The sequence below is a fragment of the Eubalaena glacialis genome, chromosome 14, assembly GCF_028564815.1.
Source record: "Eubalaena glacialis isolate mEubGla1 chromosome 14, mEubGla1.1.hap2.+ XY, whole genome shotgun sequence".
Classification (NCBI taxonomy): Eukaryota; Metazoa; Chordata; class Mammalia; order Artiodactyla; family Balaenidae; genus Eubalaena; species Eubalaena glacialis.
The window spans coordinates 8,143,690-8,155,961 of NC_083729.1; the positions used below are offsets into that span (position 1 = coordinate 8,143,690).

Below are 12,272 nucleotides of genomic sequence, written 5' to 3' on the forward strand. Positions count from 1 at the left end.
GGGATCATATCACCATAAGAGGCTTCAGATGACTACCTAAGGAATTTGAACTTTATTCAGTAGGTGACAGAAATCTACTAAAGGGTTTCAAGCTGGAGAGCAACATAAACAGGTATGCATTTTCAAAAGCTTCTTCAAAAGTACTTTATCTTAAATGGATCAGATAATGTGTGTTTGCTAAATACATGAGTGTTTTATAACTGACAAAATATCGTAAGTCGAGAGATTTACTGAAAACACAAAATCGGTCAATCACAAATCTTGGAGTTAGTCTAAGAAACTATTCAAAATGCCTGCCGTCCGGACTTCCCTAGTGGCGCAGTGGTTAAGAATCTGCCTGCCAATGCAGGAGACATGGGTTCGAGCCGCGGTCTGGGAAGATTCCACATGCTGCGGAGCAACTAAGCCTGTGCGCCACAACTACTGAGCCTGCGCTCTAGAGCCCACGAGCCACAAGTATTGAGCCCTTGTGCCACAACTACTGAAGCCTGCGCGCCTAGAGCCCGTGCTCTGCAACAAGAGAAGCCACCGCAATGCGAAGCCCGCGCACCACAAAGAAGAGTAGCCCCTGCTCGCTGCAACTAGAGAAAACCCCCGCAGCAACAAAGACCCAACGCAGCTAAAAATAAATTAGTTTTTTTTTAAGTTATAAAAAGAAAAAAAAAAAAATGCCTCCTGTGAGGGTGGAAAAGAAAAACTGTAAGTGAAATTCTTAATTATCAGAAGCACTGAAAGCTTCAGCATTACTACTACATAGTCCGGAGCGTATTCAGTCCATTTTAACAATTAAAAATGAGCACTTGGGGCTTCCCTGGTGGCGCAGTGGTTAAGAATCTGCCTGCCAATGCAGGGGACACGGGTTCGAGCCCTGGTCTGGGAAGATCCCACATGCCGCGGAGCAACTGGGCCCGTGAGCCACACCTACTGAGCCTGCGCGTCTGGAGCCTGTGCTTCACAACAAGAGAGGCCGCGACAGTGAGAGGCCCGCGCACCGCGATGAAGAGTGGCCCCCGCTCGCCGCAACTACAGAAAGCCCTCGCACAGAAACAAAGACCCAACACAGCCAAAAATAAATAAATAAATAAATAAATTTATTTAAAAAAATGAGCACTTGCACCAGGGGCTACTTTCTCAGAGAGGCGTGTCCCCTCCTTGCCTTGTAAGACTGCTGGCTGGTGGAAGGTCCTGCTTCTTGTGCTCTATCTAGAAGACAGCCCAGTTGCTTCAGAACTCCATTTCCATTTGCACTTTGCAGCACACATAGGCGCAAAGCTGCCTGTTATTCCAATCATCTTCCTGGATACCAATTATAATTTCCTTTGGGCTCTGGTTACAAAGCTGCATAGCTTTTGAATGGTCTGTCCCTATTGCTCCCATAAACCTGTCCTTTTAAATGTATAATTTTGCAGAAAACAGGGCTTTTCAGAAACATGAGTAGAAATGCCTGTATCTTAAAAATTGAGGTCACTTGTAGAAGGGTTAAGAACACTAACATTTTACCTGTTAGCTTTTAAAAATTTATAGCTTCAATCTAATCCAATGGTATACACTAGAATATTAATGGATAAAATCTTATACTATTTTCAGTAATTTAAAATATTAATGTAAAATTGTGCCTTAAAAGGAGGTAAAGGTTGCTATGAAATGCATAATGACAGACATAGAGGGAAGTCAACTTGTCTGATCAATGCAGGTAATTTTAAATAGCAGTACTCCTTGACTGTCACTGAGATAATCTAGATGTAAATATACTAACTGTGACTTTCACTCACACCCAGATATTTATTTCAGGGAGAAAAAGAATAACAACACCCAGAAAATTATGTAATCTGCAATCTATCAATGACAGAATTTAATGAAACAGCATTACTCTTATTAGTGATAGTAACAATTTTAGTCCTTATATAAGGTTATAATTTTATAGTTATATTCTATTTTGCCTTTATCCATGGAATAATGTTTTACGTGAAGCCAGAAGAGCTAAAAAATAATTCGAGCATCTCTGTCTTTATTACAGATAAAGGGTTGGCAAACTTTTTCTATAAAGAGCCAGATAGTAAATATTTTAGGCTTTATGAGACACATAGGGTCTCTATCGCATATCTTCTTTTAAAAACAATTTTTTAAAAATGGAAAAAACATTTTTAGCACAGAAACTATACAAAACCAAGCCACAGGCCAGATTTGGCCCTGTGCTCTAGTTTGCCAATCCCTTCTATAGATATATAGATGATTAAGAATGAAACTATGAACATTTCTAATGGCTCTAAGACCATAATAATAATCAAAGGCAAACAAAGTGATGAAGCTGAAACTTGCAATAACACTATTCACATTAACAACTAACATAACAAAATTATAAATTCTACGTACTATAGTTTTAATTAAAAATTCCTTTGTTCTTCAACATGACATAATTACTCTCAATATTACTGGAGGAATGGGGGTTTGGCGTAAAACAAACAACATTCTAAAAGTTCAATATTAACAAATATATTTGACTACATCATAATTAAGGATTTCTGTTCAAACAAAGATACAGATGAGTAGCACACTGGAAGATGATTATCAGTGATATCTGTTGAACCAGTATCTAGATTATATAAGGAATCCCTGCACATCAACAAACCACCAATTTTTAAAGGGTCAAAAGATACACAACACAGGTTAATTCACAAAGGAGACTGAGAAGTATATGGAGAAAGGTTTGACATCAACTGTTAAGATTAATAAAAAGTTTAAAAGATACTACTTTACACACCAATGGAATTTGGTAAGATTTAGAGAGTGAATAAAAGGAAAGGTGAGTGAGGATAGGGGAGACAGGATCTCTCACGCACTATTAGCAAGAGGTGATAACATTTACAGCCATTCTGGAGACCAGGTAATACTTCATGTATCCTCTGAGATCGTAGTCTCACTTCTAGGGTTTATATTTAGAGGAAACCCTTGTCAGAATAGACAGACACGAGACATGTATGAAAATGTTCAACATGGTACTGTTGGTAACAGGGAGCTGGATGTGACTTAGGAATCCAACACGAGGGGGAATAATAAGTAAAATTAAGAGATACTATGGAATACTAAAAAGCAGTGAGCTACTTTACATATATCAGGAATAGACATAAAACAATGTTGCGTGAAAAAAGTTAACAACAAAATGACAACAATCCGTTATACTCTTTATACATATGTACACTATACTAATAGCCTCTAAGAGCTTATAAACACATTACAATGGCTGTGTATTAGGGGAAAAGAGAATAAGACAAAAACTGAAAGGGGGAAAACAATTAAAAAAAAAACAAAACAAGATGGGGCCTTTGTGTATACTACTAATGACAATAAGCTGTGAGCCAAGAAGCATAATTAACGGAACTATATGTACCTGAATTAAAAATAGTAAACAAAATTATATATACCATATTTTTATTTTGCCTTATAAAGAGACAATTTAAGATATTTAAATAGCTGAATTTAGTATTCACTTACATGCTTATAAAATTATCTTGTAAACAACATATTCTGTCCTGTTCCTCTACTCTCACCCTCTACACCTTCTTTCCTTAACCACCTTTACCTATCCTAAAAACATGTGGTGAGATTTCTCTGCACCCTCCCAAAAGTTTTCAGTTTAATGAAAATCAGAATACACTCATAGATGTGCAGCACATAAACATCATTCATTATGTATAACAGACATTAAAAAGTTTAGCGTTCTATTAGAAAATTATTTCTACTTTATTTTCATTAAATATGATTTTCACTGTTAATCACTTCATACTGTAGAATGATAAATACCACAAGAGGGAGCTTTGGGTACAATCAAATACTCTACCTACTAAACATTAATGCATGCAGAACACAAACATAGTAATACTCTATGAAGAAGACCAAAGAACCAAAGGGACGTTACGTTTTAGCTGGGCAGACAGGGCGTACAATCCTAGATAGATAAAAGTGGCCTGTGAAGTACAGCACAAATTCTAAATAAGTAACGTTATGGAAATTATGACAGAGAGTGATCAGTCAGGTTAGGGTTATCAGGCAGCACTTTCTATATGAGGTAAAAGTCTGAGCTGAGCTTGGAAGACTATGGATCACTGATGATGGTAGGACAATCAATAAAAGTGAATATCACACAGGAGGCATAAATAAGTTAAGAAGTAAAGAGAAAAGAAAATCAGCTTAATTCAAAATAAACATATTGACAAGATAATTAACAAGAATACATAGGAAATAAAACATGATCCCTCCCCATCAGGAATTACTGCCAGGAATTACAGTACACTTACAGAGAAAAAGACAAGGGATATAAATTTTGCAACAAAAATAAATCAATACCATAGTTAGCTATGAAGTTAATGCTACTGAATCAATTAATCATAATATGAATTGTTCAACAGGTAAAGCACAACAATAAACTTGCCCCCAAGTTTATTCTATGTGGTTGATACAGATGGGGTTGGTAGGAGTTGGTAAATTTCTACCTTACCTCTTTTTTTAAAGGAAAAATACAGAAATAATGATGATGATAGAAATACCCATGTACCTTAATTTATATTTTGTGTCCTACTTCTTCACCTAGATCATTATATACATGAACTAGTTTTGATTGGTAGCAAATGTTTGTCAAGATTCTATGAGGAAGATCACTACTTATCTGATAACTAGTTATTTGAGTTCTTATTTCTCTTGGATTCACCAAATCTACAAACAAAGTACTCTACAACTATATGAATGATTAGTAAGTAAATGTTTTGATTTGGATATTTTATTACCTTGTCTGAGTCATTACACAGTTAGCAAAACCAAATTTATCTTCGTTTAAAACTATGAAGTCCAGATTTCAAGTGTTTCTTTATTTTTGTCTCTCAAAAAACTAGCATTTTTTTTTTTTACTTGCTTGTTACTTACTTCATCCATCTTCATACATGTGCCAAAATCTGCTAATTTTAGATGTCCATGTTTATCCAAAAGCATGTTGTCAGGCTTCACATCTCTGTGAATTAAACCCATGGAGTGTATGGCATCCAAAGCAAGAACAACTTCAGCAGTATAAAATTTGGCCCATTTTTCAGGTACATCATAGTTACTCATAAGGTTTACAAGGTCTCCACCAGGCATGTACTCCATTACCATGTACAGATACTTATCATCTTGAAAGGCACAAAAGAGCTGGAAAACAAAACAAGAAGGAAAAAAAAATTTTTTTAATTTAAAAAAAGAAAAGAAATGAAAGAACGAAAGAGAGAAAGAAAGAAAACCAAAACCATTAAGAGAACAAAACCCCAAAACTATTACTGCTATTGAAAAAGATAAATTATTGTATAACCAAAACAGAGTTAAACTTTAGGAAATCTGTGATTTTAGATTTGGACATCTTTAATGGAAAAAACGTTATCAAATAAAACTTTTATATGGGTATCTTCTTCATGCTTACTAACAAAATATGCATAAATGTATCATTTTCCCTCTTAGAGAATACAGGAATCTACTTAAATAGAAATATTTTAAAAGAGAAACAGATTAAGAATGAGGAACATAAAAGGTGAAAGAACGACAAAAGAATAGATAATAAAAAAATGCCCAGCTTTCTGAAAACAAATTACTGCACATAACTCACAAAGAAGAGAGCTGAGGAAGCAGGAGAGGTTTAGAAAAACCTAAAATACCAGATTCAATAGATATAAGAAGAGGGAGTAAGTCCCATACCACTGGGAAGAGTAATTCGTAGCCACATTTGGAACTGGGCCTTCTCCTCTCTTCCCTTCCCCATCATCTTGCTCATAATCAACAGCAAGTGGCAGTGATACCTGTACTCAGACTAAAGCAGTGGCACTGGGACCAGAGAAATAGGACACCAAGCTAGGTTGCTACTGATCCCCTGGAGAGACAAGAGAAACCACAAATGCAGAAGGAAAGGTATCTGTACATTCCACCCAAGGACATGTCCCACCCCTCCTGAAAGCAACCAATGTAAACAGAAAAGATTTCCACAAATAGGAAAAAGAACAAAACCAAGAATCAACATTTCAGAAAAAATCAGTATCATGAAATAGAGGCAAAGCAAGTCAAGAAACAGAAAGTTAACAGTCAAGGAAATGCTTAAAATAGGACAAACTAAGAACAGCTTTAAAAATGTAAAAATCAATACCCTCAAAAGAGTAACAAGTCACATCAATTAAACAATAGGATGATATGGGGAAAAAATCTGAAGCTTTGGAATTAAATATACAACTGATGATAAGTGAAAAACAAATTACAGAGCTTGAAAATTGAGCAAAAGTAACTTTCTCTGAAGACACTGAAGGATTCAGAGATGAAAAACAGAGCAATGTTAGCAAAGCTCCGACATCTAAAAGCAGTCTGGAAGAGAGAAAATAGACCAGAAGAAACAGAAAAAAAAAGAAATAGCAAACAAAAACTTCTAGAAATGAATAAAGTCAAAAATCTAAGATTGAAAGATCTCAAATGAAACAAGAGAGAAACTAAGACAGTCAGTGCTAAACTCTCAGAAATCCAACAGAAAAATTCTAAGAGTTTCCAAAGACAAAAAGTACCTTATGTACAAAAACATAAATCATATTGTCAACAAACATCTCAGCCAACACAGAATACAAAAAACAGAGCTGTATCTTCGAAACTTTGAAGGAAAATAATTTTGATCCTAGAATACGGCAGTTTAAAAAAAATCAATAAGATGGCAAAATAAATATGTATTACATCATTCATATTCTTAGAAATCTGATAACAAACCACTTCTGAAAGAACTGTTCAAGGATATAGTTTGACACAATGAATAAATCCAAGTAAGAGAATTACGTGAGACCTAAGAAAAAGGGACAAATAAAGAATCCAGAAAAGCTTATTACTGACATAAAATTAAATATTTATTTGAGAGAGTCAAGCCAAAATCAGAATAATTTTAAAATGGAAGGTAGTGAGATGCAGGGAAGAAAGGGATGAAAAAGCATAAGGCTGGTTACCAAATTGAGAAAGTGTGTGTGTGTGTGTGTGTGTGTGTGCGCGTGATGCTGTTAACTCTAAATGATAAAAGGAAAGATGTATATAAATGGAGAGACACTCATGTTCCTGGATAGAAAGACAATAGTATAAAGATGGCAATTCTCTCCAAATTGATCCACAGAATCAATGCAAACTCTAAATCCCAGCAAGTTTTTTTTCCAGAAATTAACAAATTGATAATAAAATTTCTATGGAAATGCAAATAACCCAGAGGAGCCAAAACTATCTTACAACAGAATAAAGCAGGAGCACTTATACTTTCCAGTTTCAAAACTCAAAACAAAACTAATGTTTTCAGGACAGTATTGGTATGGTATAAGGACAGACATACAGATCAATGGAACAGAAGTGACAGCCTAGAAATAACCCTTATATTTATAGGTCAAGAGATTTTTTTTTTTTAACAAAGGTGCCAGAGTAATATAGTGGCGAAAGAACAGTCTTTTCAATAAATGGTGCTTGAACAATTGGATATTCAAAGACAAAAATATGAACATTTTTAGACCCCTACTTCACATCATACTCAAAAATTAACTCAAAACAGATCACAGGACTAAATTTAAGAGTTAAAACTAGAAAAATCTTATGAAAAAACAAAGGAGAAAAATATTTTATCACCTTGGATTAGGCAAAGATTTCTTCTAACACCAAAAACACAATTGACAAAATGAAAAACTGACACATAAGATTTGATCAAAATAAAAATTTTCTGGCTTCAAAAAATCCTATTAAAAAATGAAAAGACAAATCACAGGTTGGAAAAAATACTAACAAGTGATATATATGATAAAGTATCTAGACTACATAAAGGACTCCTACAACTCAACAATAAGACAAGTAACATAATTTTTTAAAGGGCAAAAATGTGAATAGACATTTCACCAAAGAAGATATATGAGTGGTCAATAAGCACATGAAAAGATGTTAGTCATTGGGGAAATTCTAATTAAAACCACAATGAGATCCCACTTTATACCCACCAGAATGGCCATAATAAAAACAACAGAAAACATCAACTGTTGGCAAGAATATGGAGAAACTGGAACCTCATCTATGCTGGTAAGAACGTAAAATGGCACAGCCACTTTGGGAAACAGTTTGGCAATTTCTTAAAAAGTTAAACATAAATTTCCCACATAACTAAGAATTCCACTCTCAGGTACCTACCCAAGAGAAATGAAGTATGTCCACAAAAGACTTGTATGCAAATGTTCATAGCAGCATTATTCACTATTTATAATAGCCCCAAAGTGGAAACAATTCAAATGTCCATCAAATGGTAAATGGACAAACATAATGGGGTGTATCCACATACTCTTTCCACCTCAACTGGGTATACTGCAATACAATTCTGATGCCAAGCACCTAGAGTTAGCAACACATACCACAAGCTAAGAGGCCAGTCTTTCACAAGCCCCTCACTTCAGACATCAGCTGTCCTTCTGTACTTTGGAAGTCCCCAAGCCACCAGCATTTCTGATTAACTAACTACAAATTCTGGAGTTCCCATGACCCACTCAGGTTCGATAATTCACTGGGCTGACTCAAAGAATTCAGGAGAGCACCATACATATGATCGAAGTCTTACTGTAAAGGATACACATAAGATGAGGTCTGGGAGGGAACAGAGCTCCTGCAACTTCTCCTTGTGGAATCAGGGTGAATCACCATCCCAGTACACCAATGTCTTCACCAACCAGGAAGCTCCATTGAGTGTCAATGTCCACAGCTTTTATTAGGGTCTCATTATATAGGCATGATTAATTAAATCATTGGCCACGTGATTAAACTCAATTTCCAACCCCCTTCCAGTACCCCGAAGGATGGAAGGCTGAAAGTCCCAATCCTCTAATCACGTGCTCATTCTTTCTAATGATCAGTCCTCATCTCATCCAAAAGTTATCAAAAGGCCACCAGAAGTTGTCTCATTAGCATAACAAAGACACTCTTAACACTCAGGAAATCCAAGAGCTTTTGAAGCTCTTGTGCTAAGAACTGAGGACAAACACCAAATACATTCTTGATTAAACCACATAGCATAGCTTGGCTATGCTATTCAGCATTAAAAAGAAATGAAATACAAGACATTCTACAATGTGCATGAACTTCAAAAATAGTACACTAAGGGAAAGAGACAACATGTTGTATGATTCTATTTTTCTGAAATGTCCAGAAAAGGCAAATTATGGAGACAGAAAGCACACTTGTGGTTACCTGGGGCTGGAGGGGAATGGGAAATGACTGTAAGTAGGTATAAGTGATCATCTGGGGATGATGAAATGTTCTAAAAATCAGGTTTTAGTGATGGGTTCACAACTCCATAAATTTCCTAAAAATCATTTAATTGTACAAGTTGATCGCAAAACAATTTAATTATTCATAAGAGACGAAAACTGGAAACAACCCAAATGTCTATGAACAGATGAACAGATAAACAAACTGTTATATATCCACACAATGGAATACTATTCCACAATAAAAAGAAATGAACTATTGATATATCGCATCACGGATAAATCTCAAAACAATTTTGTTGAAGAAAGCCAGATGCGATGGGATTAAAGTTTGATTGAACACTGCAGAAAAAAAGATCAGTGAACTTAAAGACATAGCAGGGGTCCCCCCGCCCCCCCACCCCGGGCCACTGACTGGTACCAGTCCACGGCCTGTTAGGAACCAGGCCGAACAGCAGGACGTGAGCGGCGGGCCGGTGAGTGAGCGAAGCTTCACCTGCCGCTCCCTGTCACTGGCAGCACCGCCTGAACCATCCCCACCACCCACACCCCGTCCGTGGAAAAACTATTTTCCATGAAACCGGTCCCTGGTGCCTAAAAGGTTGGGGACTGTTGAGACATAGCATAAAAACTATACAAAATGAAGCACACCTGAAAAACAAAAACAAAAACAAAAACAAAGACTGGGGAAAGAAAAAAAACAGTATCAGTTACCTGTGGGACAACATCAAGCAAATTACATATGCGTAACTGTAGTCTGAGAAAGGGGTTGAGGGGTAAATGGATGGAAAGTGAGACAGGAAAAATATTTGAGAAAATAGTGGTCACAATTTTCTCAAACTTGGTAAAATCTGTAAACCCATAGGTCTAAGAAGCCAGTCGGGGTTCATATCCAAAATAAAAACAATTCCTACAAATCTTTTTTTTCAATTGACAGACAACCTAATGGGAAAATGAGCAAGAGACTTAAACAGGCATTTCACAAAAGAGAATATTCAACTATGAAAAGGTAATAAATCTCACCAATAAACTGGAGTAACCTGGATAAGAGATATTCAATGGTTTCACTTATATAAAGTTCAATAAACAGGAAAAATATAGTTTCTGAGTGCTTGTTTAGGTGGTATACTGGAAAGAAAACAATGAAACAATTACTAATAAAGCCAGAAGAACGTTTATTTTGGGGGGAACACATGGAGGTAGTGATTGGGAAAGAGCACAAGGGGACTTAACCGAGTACATACTGGCAATGTTTATTTTTGACCTGAGTTGTGAATACATGGGTGTTTGCTTTGCAATAAATCATTCTGCTGCTTTTTTATGTACTTTTCTATGCATGTTACAAATAAAACCATTTTAAAAAAATAAGCAGAACTCAAAGAGAAACTTATAACTTCAAATGAGTTTATAGGTATCTCTCCTTATCCTCTCATTATCCAATATTCAAACAGAGATATCTGTATTGGAAAATAAGGACTGACAATAAAAGTCAGGAAGGTAAAGAAACTAGAAAAGAACAATATAAACCCAAGGAAAACAGTAGCTAGAAAAAAAAATTTTTTTAAGCAGGAAATAACTAAAAAGAAGGCCAAAAAGTATATTTTGTAAATAAAACGAAAAACACGTTAAGACCAAAATGTTTACAAATATGCCATTCAACAGAAAAGTGAAAGAGAAGACAGAGTCACAGAAAATATAAACAGACTCAAGAAATTAAAAAACCTGAATCAGTCAACAATCATATGAAAAATTAAAAGGTTGGTAGACGATCCAGTTGGGAAGGAGGGAGGGAGAAATTTAAACACAGAAATGGCATAAATTAATTTTAGGATAGCAGCTATCTCTCAGAAGAAAGGCAGGGAAAAAAGATTGGGCCGGAGAACAAAAAGTATTTCAATCACTTTGCTGTACAGCAGAAACTAACACAACATTGTAAATCAACTATATTTCAATAAAATAAATATTTTTAAAAAGTATTTCAACAGTTCTTGTAATGTTCAGTACTTCAAAATTAAAAGATTAAAATTAAGTATGGTAAAATTTGCTAAATGTGTGTAAAATTTGCTAAATGTGTGTAAGACTGAAACCAAAGAAAGTTTCAAGATGCCGTATTTGTTAGACAAGCAAGAAAAGCTATTTACCAATGGTGAATACTTAAATTGTGTTTGGTTTTGCATCAGCTGAAGAAATGTGTCTAGAGAAAATCAACTTTAAGACTAAATCTTTCAGCAACAACAGTTGCTCAAAGAGTTGAGAACACTGGGAGCAATATTAATCATCAATTTAAAAACAAGACAAATGATTTCAAGTGTTTTTCCTTGACTCTTGATGAGTCAACAGATATTATTAATACTATTCAGTAGTTACTATTTATTGGAGGAGTGCCAAGTTTGAAGTTGAATACAGAATTAGCCTCTATGAACAGTCCGCATAGATCAACTACAGACAAAAATACCTTAAAAGAAGTTGAGCAAACGTTAATTCAGTACAACCTGAAGTAATACCTGGTAAGGTGTGTTACAACAGATGCTGGTAAAAATATATGTGGAACAGAAAAAGGCTTAGTTGGACAAATTTACAAAGCTTGTGAAAATGTATGCTGTTCAAAGTCTATGGTTATTTTTCGTAATATTGATCAATAGGTACAGTGTGGAAAATATATTTGAATCTCATGTGTTAATAAATAAGTAGTATTGATGGTGTTATTTGCTCTTGTTGACTTAACCATCACCATCAGTTCTGTGAATTTTTGCCAGAAATAGAAGCTGAATATCCTGACTAACCCTGCTACACAGCAGTTCAATGGCTTAGCAGTGGTAAAGTTTTACTGCAATTATTTGAGCTCAGAGGTGAGACTGAAATTTGTCTGATCAAGAACCACCCTCAACCACTATGACTGAACTGAACAGCTTTGGAAATTAGCTTTAGCTGCAACTTGATAATGTTTCTTAATACCTAAATGACCTAAAATGGCAAGGCAAAACAGTGCTATATGCAAAACTTATTCTA

The 12,272-nt window shown here is 35.4% G+C and overlaps 1 protein-coding gene across 1 annotated transcript in view; it reads right to left on the minus strand.

Annotated features, from left to right (window-relative positions):
- Positions 1-12,272, minus strand: part of ROCK2 (Rho associated coiled-coil containing protein kinase 2) — a 136,926-nt gene that overhangs the window by 49,881 nt on the left and 74,773 nt on the right. Inside the window, exon 5 of the mRNA XM_061210446.1 lies at positions 4,918-5,178. Coding sequence (XP_061066429.1) covers positions 4,918-5,178 — 261 coding nt within the window. The remainder of the gene's footprint in view (positions 1-4,917; positions 5,179-12,272) is intronic.